The following is an 8585-nucleotide window of genomic DNA, read 5'->3' as shown; positions in this document are numbered from 1 at the left end:
TCTGCGCCAGTAAATGATGAGGAGAAGCGGTAATGATTTTCAAGTGGCTACTACTTCAAAAGCATTCCCAGGAGGGGGATACAAAATTTATCATTTCAGCCACCAGAACAAAAATCGCTCAAGGAGATAAAGAGCACGCCCCGTTAAGAGTTATCATTAAAAATTACGTTTTGCCCTTTCCAGATGGCATCTCTTTCTCTCTCTGTTTCTCTCTCCCTCCTCCCCTTATAAATTCTCCTGTGAGCCTCTTTCAGGGAGAAATCAATTGCTTCACAAAAGTATTTCACGCTTTTCTGTGCAAGTGGCTTTGGGTATGTGTGTGTGTAGCAAACTTGCATACTATTCTACTATATATATATATGGAGCCTGACAGTGAGTGTCATACAAATGAATGGAGGAAGAGGAGGAAATGCTTCTGAATTTGTTAGGACAGTCTTTCTCCTCTCTGATGGGATTTTCAGCTTTTGCCCCCAAAGCCTCTGGCCCAGTTCTGAAGACTTGGAGGAAGTTTGGAGTCATAAAAACTCTGTACATGCGCATGTGCCATTTGCAGTAATGAGGAGGCCTAATGAGGTTGTTAGAAAGATATAATTTTATTTACCAAAACACCTGATGGACTAATTTGACTCCACTCTGTTTTATGGTGGAGGATAAAAAGTATATTGATTGGAAATAAATCACTTGCAGCTAAAGGCTTGGGGGAGAGAAAAAAGCAAGGAGGAAGACTGGTTCTTTTGGAGGAAAGGATTATGGAGGAGAGGAAGCAAAGGGATGCATATCCCCTTATGGAAAAGGTGTCTCTTTCTCTCTCTTGCTTTCTGCTATGTCGCTTTCAGGCTCCCAAGAGCACGATGTGGCTGAAATGTATGGACAACAGACAGCTGAAAGTTTAGCCTGTTAAATTCCCATGGATTCCAGGGGGAGAAGATTAAGCATGTGGGCTTGCTTAACGCTTTCCCAATGAAAACAGAGGGGCTTGGGGTGTGCTGAGCCCCAGTTGGTTTGATGGTTTGATCGGTCTTGCATGGCTGCCTCTGGGTGGGAGTGAGAAGTCATGCACAATCCTCACTCTCTATCCTTCCCCATCGTTTCTCCTTTGTAAGATGCTCTTGAAAAGGCCGCTGGAGCTGAGCAGGAATTTGCCCTGCCGTCTGTTGCACCAGACATGCCCCAGCAGCCTGGGATGCACTGATATCATCTTTCTTGATGTGGGTCAGTGCTCCTTTCAGGATCTCTGCTTATTTTGAACACCACAAATACATGTGGATTTGGAAAATGAGGTTGGATGGGATTCGATGAGGAAGAAGGCAATTTTTCCCTATAAGAGGCTTGTCCTCTCCCCACCCCTCACCCCAAACCCAGTAGTAACGCTCCATAGAATTATAGAATCATAGAGTTGGAAGAGACCCCAAGGGCCATCCAGTCCAACCCCCCTTCTGCCATGCAGGAACTCTCAATCAAAGCATCCCTGACAGATGGCCATCCAGCCTCTATTTAAAGACCTCCAAGGAGGGAGACTCCACTACACTCCAAGGGAATGTGTTCCATTGTGGAACAGCTTTTACTGTCCGGAAGGTCCTCCTTATGTTTAGGTGGAATCTCTTTTCCTGTAGCTTGCACCCATTGTTCCAGGTCCTGTTCTCTGGAGCAGCAGAAAACAAGCCTCCTCAATATGACATCCCTTCAAATATTTAAACAGGGCTGTCATATCACCTCTTAACCTTCTCTTCTCCAGGCTAAACATCGCCAGCTCCCTTAGTCCTTCCTCATAGGGCATGGTTTCTGGACCCTTCAGCATTTTAGTCGCCCTCCTTTGGACCTAAGGCTTCTGCTTAAAAGGAAAGCCAGGGCTTGTGGGAAAGGAGCACTGGATGGGAGTCCTCATTCTCTCTTGTCTTCTGTCTCTCTGAATGCATTGCAGGGTTCCCAGTATGAACTGAAGGACAACCCTGGAGTCCACCCTGCAACCTTTGCTGCTCACACCACTCCGGGCTATTATCCCTATGGGCAATTCCAGTATGGGGACCCAGGGAGGCCCAAGAACGCCACCCGAGAGAGCACCAGCACCTTAAAGGCCTGGCTGAACGAGCACCGCAAGAACCCCTACCCGACCAAAGGCGAGAAGATCATGCTGGCCATCATCACCAAGATGACCCTCACCCAGGTCTCCACCTGGTTCGCCAACGCCCGCAGGAGGCTCAAGAAGGAGAACAAGGTCACTTGGGGAGCACGGAGCAAAGAGGACGAGAACATCTTTGGGAGTGACAACGAGGGAGATGCTGAGAAAAATGAAGATGATGAAGAGATCGACCTGGAGAGTATTGACATAGACAAGATCGATGAGAATGATGGGGAGCAGAGTAACGAAGAGGAAGAGGAGAAAGTTGAGCTCCTACGGCAAAGGAGTGAAGAGGATCACTTGGAGAAGAAGATCCTGCCACTCTCAAGCCCAGAAGGACTTAAACCCAAAGAGGTCCTCTCCCTGGGGAAGGAGGCCTCAGACAACCCCACCCGCCTCTTGAGCCCCAGCAGACAGAACAATCTCCAAGGCCCGCTTCACAACAAACCCAAGATCTGGTCCTTGGCAGAGACGGCCACCAGCCCAGATGGGGCCCTCAGCAAACCCACGCCTCCTTCGCCCCCTGCCCAGGTGAACCACACCTCTCCCCAGCTCCAGCACCCGGCTTTCCTCCCCAGCCATGGACTGTACACTTGCCAGATTGGCAAGTTTCACAACTGGACCAATGGGGCCTTCCTCACCCAGAGTTCCCTGTTAAACGTGAGGTCCTTTTTGGGAGTTAATCACCACCACCACGCCGCCCATCACAACCACCATCTGGCCACGCAGCAGCAGCAGCAGCATCCCTCCGTGTTGACGGCCCTGAGTGCTGAGAAGCCTTCAGAGAGGACCAGCCCCAAACATATAGGTAATGTTGGCAACACAGAGAGAAAGAGGCCAGCAGTGTTGGCTCTTTTCATGGAAGAAAGCCCTGTTCAGCTGGGACTTGCTTAGTGAGCCTTATGAGCTGGTTCTATGGGGGGGGGGGTGTCTCCCCTCAAGCTTCTGTAGGCCTTGAATGAAGCTGTACTTGGCTGACTTTTGTAGGAGCCCCACTGCTCTTTTTAGTGGTGAGGGGCACTCCCCATGCCCCCTCCTTGAAGCCTCAAGGTAAACTGTGCTAAGCATCTTCTAATTGACACCCTGAGGCCCTCTTATAGTTTTGTCACAGTTTTGGTGTCTAATCATGAATGTTAAGCCTTTGACTTCTGACAAAAGAGGAAGGAAGCAGAAACATATAACAGTCGCCTTTGGGAGCAAGGGCAGGTGGGGGGCACCCTAAAGCATGACACTCCTTGGGGCCTCCAGTTCTTCTTCTGATCCCCTCCCCATTCAATCCCCATCTATACCAATTGTGTTTCAGCCAGTATTTAATGGCCTGAACCTGAGTTATAGCCTTTACAGTACAAAGAATAGAGGTCCCGGTTGCTTTGGACAGACCTAAAATTGCTCGTAGGTGATTATTTTTGGACTGTTTCCAAGTTAGATTTTATCTTAGCCCCCCCCCAAATTTGAGCCCCAGAATGCATATGGATTACTTTTTGTAATGGCATAAGTTATTTAAATAAACTTATTTACTTACTTACCGACTGTGTTGTAAGGACTGACCTTTCATAGTTAAGGCAGATCATTTGGGGTCAAGAGAATAAAATCACCTAAATTTTTTTTCAAAGCAAGCCTGACCATTACTAGCCAGGTTGGTTAGTATTGTTATCTTCACACAACGAGTGTGGGACTGATGTGGGACTGATGTGGGGACTGATGTAGGATTGGTGTGGGATTGGTGTGGGATTGGTGTGGGACTGATGTGGGACTGATGTGGCTCCATATGCTGGAGAGTTTATGGGGCCTTCCTAGTTGATACTTCAACCACTACATCACACTCCCTTTTCACAAATTTGAAATCAGGGGACATCAATATTGCTGCGGTTGCTGGAGTAAATCCCTGCCCGTTTACATCTTTGGTTCTCTTTGGCCTGTCCAAAACTAGGCGAACTTTGCTAAGACGTTTCTCTTCACTTTCTTCCTTTCTTTTCCTTCTCTCCTCCCTTCCCTCCCTCCCTCCCTCCTTCTCCCTCGCAGAAAGAGAAAACCTACCAAGGACTGACTCTCCGCCTCAGCAGTTAAAATCTCCCTTTCAGCCTGTCCGGGACAAGTGAGTTCTTGTTCAGTGAAATTTTACTTAAAAGGAAAGAAAGTGCTTGGAGATAATACAGACTAATCCAAGCGCACCCTCATTATCATAAATCAAAAGCAACAAGCAAGCGGTTCTTGTAAGAGCTGTTCAAAGTGGCATAAAACTGACAAACTCTAGCCTGGAAGTTTAGTGTGTATGTGTGCTTTCTTTTAAGAAACTGCATTCTCCAGCAATGTCGGGTTGCACTTCTGTTGTGGCAAATATAGATAGAGAGGAAGAAATATATAAACACACACACACACACACACACACATATACATATATACAGAGAGAGAGATTGCTAGCCTGTTTCCTGATGCAGATGGGTAAGCTGTTAGCTGAGCTTTCACTGATAGATGGTTCTGTCTTTTCTTCCCAACAGCTCTTTGACTCAGCAAGAGGGAACATCGTGAATTTTAACAACACTTCCTTCTGCTTGAATAAATGGGCTGTGCTTTGTTTTGTTTTTCTCCTCCCGGTTTTTCTTTCTTTCTTTTTTTCTGGTGGAAAAGAAATGTTCACAGACTGGTTTAAGGACAACAATAATAATATTAATATTAATAATAATTGGAAATGATCTAAATGACTTCCATCTCTCTCTCTCTCTCTCTCTCTTTTTATTTTTTGCAATGAGGAGATACCAATCCCTTGAAAGGAAAGGAAAGGGGAAAACAACATTATTTTTTTATTTCAACTCCTGAACTGGACTCTTTCCCTTTTTTCTGTTGTTCGCTTTTCAAGAATGTGTAATTCTAACCCCCCCCCCATTGGATTATTTGTTTTTGGTAAACAAAACAACAAAACAAAAACCAGATTCCTCTCCATGTGTTTGTGTTACTTCTTTTCCTCTTCTGTGTATATAAAGTGATTTCGAATTGTACATAGTGCCACAGCAAAAAAAAACCCACAAAAAACAAAAAACCCTTGTCTAAATCGTATATTTTTGTCTAATAAACAAAATGAAATCATGGCCTCTCCCTGCACAAATGTTTTTCGAGGGTCGCACAAAATCATGATCGTTGTTGCTCTGCTTCCAATAGCAGGAGGCAGGAAGAGTAATCTATTTAGTTGGGAGGCTGGTCGACAAAAGGTTTGGTGGATTGAGAAAGATGGGAACGGATGGGCCAAATGTTAAAGAACTGCGTTTGCAAGTGAATAACACACTTTTACATTATTGTTTTTAAAAATACCTTTTTGATTCTGGTGTGTTACTCTAAACAGAGAATGAGAAAGAAGAGTAGGGGGAAAAACACACCTAAGGAGATGTGTGTGTGCACCAAAAAAGAGTTATAGTTTTCTTGGTTGTGCCAGATGTTTTAAATTTCTTTCCATATTAAAAAAGAAAAGAAAGATCTTTGCATTCTGAGTAGCCTGCCAATGTATTTACATTTAATGAGAGAACCCGTTAATTGTTATTTTTAAGTCAGAAATCGACTTTTTACAAAAAGCTTAAAGCTGTTGATGGCCTTCTTTATGAAAAGTCCAATACCCGAAAAGTTCCTCAGGTCGGGACATGGTTTTGGGGTTTTTAAAAAACTTTCAATCAGTGCTTTTATTTTTATTTATTTATTTATTTATTTGTTTGCTTGTTTGGCTCGAGGCCCAAGACCGTTTCAGTCGGCTCCTTGCACCTTCCTAAGCTGTGGGCTCTGAACTCTTTTTGGTTGGAGGGATTGAAACAGTATTCCCCGAACGGAGGATGGGTGAGAAAAAAAGAGGGTCCTTGTTTTCCAAAACCGAAAGCCTCCAGCGTCTGATCCGTTCCTTGGAACGTCGGTTGGCCGCCGAGAGAAACGGAGAAGTGTTGAAAAACGTTGGGACGCGTTTGTTGTTTTTTTAAAGTGTCTGGACTGGAGGCTGAGTGAGCAGCAAAGTTGGGAATCAGAGGAAACGTCAGTTTTGGGTTTTCTAGATGGAAGTGGAGCTTTTGGCGGAAATCTTTCCAGTTTTGTAAACGGGCATCGTTTCCCCGTTTTGTAAAAGGGGCGTTTTGATGCTTCCCCGTTTCTCCCTTTCCAAGGGAGGAGAGAAAGAAGGGAGGCGTTTTGAAAGCTGGGACTGATCTTCCCAAGGGCAGACCTTTTTTGTTTTGGGCCACTTTGCGCTATTTTCAGAGCCCCTTCCTCCTCTCCTTCTCTCTAAATCTCTTTCTCCCTCTCTCTCTGTCCCTCTCTTTCCCTCCTCCGTCCATCTTCCCGCTGCCCCAAACCTTCTCCCCCTTCCCTAAATGAGAATGCTAAATGAGCATTGAGGTGCTAATCAGAGACCAGATGGTTCTTGACGGGGGGGAAAATGGAAAGAAGCAGCTGGGAAAGTCATTAAAAAATCATGTCGGAGACAGCCGAGCCCGAACTGCGCCATCCACGGAGCAGGACTTGTCGGAAACCGGGACCGAGATGTGAAATCAAATATTAATAAATTCCCCATCAAGGGTGACAATATTGATCTGGAGTCTTCCTCCTCCCCCCTTCCATCCCCCCCTCTTTCCTCCTTCTTTCTCCCTTTCATTTTCCTGAACTGCAATAGCATTGAAGGCAAAGAGAAAGGTCTTCTCTTTCTTTTTTTCTCTCCTCTCCTTCTTTTCTTCCTTTGGGCTGAATTCGCCGCCGCCGCCGGTCTTTCTTCTCCCTTAAGATAGGGAAAAGATTTTTTTAAAAGCCCCGATCGCAACCCACTGGGGGCAAAACACACACATCACGAGTGGCAAGAACCTTCCCCAACCGCCAAAGGAAGGACGAACCTGGACGATTTTAAGGCCAAAAATTCAAAGCAACTCCCAAATCCCAGTTTCTCACCCCACCTCCCTTTTATAAAGAGACCCAAACCCAGCTCTAAGCAAAGTTTGCCCCCCTGGAGCCTGATCTCGAGGATTTTTTCTTCGAAAGGAAGGAAAAAGCCAGCTCTCTTTATGCTGGTGATCATTTATTCACCAGCCAAGCTGGCAAGGTTAGGTTCTTTTTTCTTCTTCCCTTGCCCGGGGGAATCAGCCTCATTGATTTCCATGGGGTTTAGGTCTGAGGAGGCGCAGAAAAAGAGGTCTCCGCAGTCTGCTCGCAGCGCGCTCCTAAGCCTGGGAAAGAGAGGAAAGAGGCAGAGGATTTGCAAAAGGGAGTTGCGCTGAGGAGAGGGACCCTGACCCAGGAGGCATCACTTGCAAAGTGTTCGCCTTCTTGTCCTTATTTCCCGCTTTTAAGAGTAGAGAAAGAAGAAGAGAAAACTGTGGAAATCGAAGGCCTTCTCTGTTAGACTCTGTTTCGAAAAGAGAATTGCTTTGTGTCCAATAATCTGTAGCTCACCTGCATCGCTCTTGGAGTCTAAAGGCATTCAATATCTAATCATCTATCTATCTACTATCTATCATCTATCTTCTATTATATCTAATATTATATGATAGATAGATAGATAGATCGTAAGATAGATAGACAAACAGATAGACTTCCACAAATTATACAGTCGAGTTTGCCGCATTTGGGTATGGTGTGTGTGTGTTGTGTGTGTGTGTATATATAATAGTGTATCATATATATACACATTTAGTATAATCATATACTACTGTAATCTATTATCTCTCTGTTGTTTGTGGTGTGTGGTGTTTTCGATAGAGGATGATGGTGATTCTAGATCGCACTGGTCGGTCTTGCGTGCCTTTAACTTGCTCCCGATTGGGCGCCCTAAAGCGAACCTATCTGGGGTTTTCTGGGAGGTTTCTCAGGGGAGGCTGTCATTGCCATCCTCTGAGGTTGAGAGAGTGTGACTTGCCCAAGGTCAGCCAGTGGGCTTCATGGCCATCGGAGGGCATATAACATTATTAATTTTTTTTATTATCTGTGTGTGTTGTAACTCCTCTTTATTTAAGGAGCGTGAAGGTGAGATACAGATGATGAACCAAGCAAGGTATGCAACTATAATAAAAATATTTTATATATTTGCATAATGGTGTGTGTGTGTGTGTGTGTTTGGTGGTGTTAATAATCCACAACTCCACTCCGTTTGACCGATTCTTCCTCTCCCCCTTCCTTCTGTTGACTTAAGGTGCCAGGGAAAAAAAATAAGAATTTTTCCACCCCCGATAGGGAATTTGTCAACTGCACGAAAGGGAACTTGTAAGAAGAAGAGAGAAGCAAGAAAGAGCGAGACAGAAGAAGTGCTTAAGGCTCACCTGGTGGCAGTGTTCTCTGAGGAACGCCTTCCTCCCAAGGCCCCCCCCCCAAAAAAAAGCCATCAGTGGCTCTTCTCTGCTTCCTTTAGTTAACAGATGGGATTTCTTTCGAGAGCCCAACCCCCCAATCGAACCTCTCCTAAAAAGGAGAATGGGCTGGGTTGTCTGAATTAAAAGGATTTAATCACCCT

General features: G+C 45.3%; 1 protein-coding gene across 1 annotated transcript in view; it reads left to right on the top strand.

The window, feature by feature from the left end:
• Window positions 1-4839, top strand: part of IRX1 (iroquois homeobox 1) — a 9023-nt gene extending 4184 nt beyond the window's left edge. Inside the window, exons 2-4 of the mRNA XM_042464037.1 lie at window positions 1922-2927; window positions 4142-4214; window positions 4618-4839. Coding sequence (XP_042319971.1) covers window positions 1922-2927; window positions 4142-4214; window positions 4618-4648 — 1110 coding nt within the window. The 3' untranslated portion in view covers window positions 4649-4839. The remainder of the gene's footprint in view (window positions 1-1921; window positions 2928-4141; window positions 4215-4617) is intronic.
• The last annotated feature ends 3746 nt before the right edge of the window (window positions 4840-8585 follow it).

This window comes from Sceloporus undulatus, chromosome 4, assembly GCF_019175285.1.
Source record: "Sceloporus undulatus isolate JIND9_A2432 ecotype Alabama chromosome 4, SceUnd_v1.1, whole genome shotgun sequence".
In the NCBI taxonomy this organism is placed as follows: domain Eukaryota; kingdom Metazoa; phylum Chordata; class Lepidosauria; order Squamata; family Phrynosomatidae; genus Sceloporus; species Sceloporus undulatus.
The sequence above is the reverse complement of the archived record's forward strand: the minus strand, read 5'-3'. Positions and strand labels throughout refer to the sequence as shown.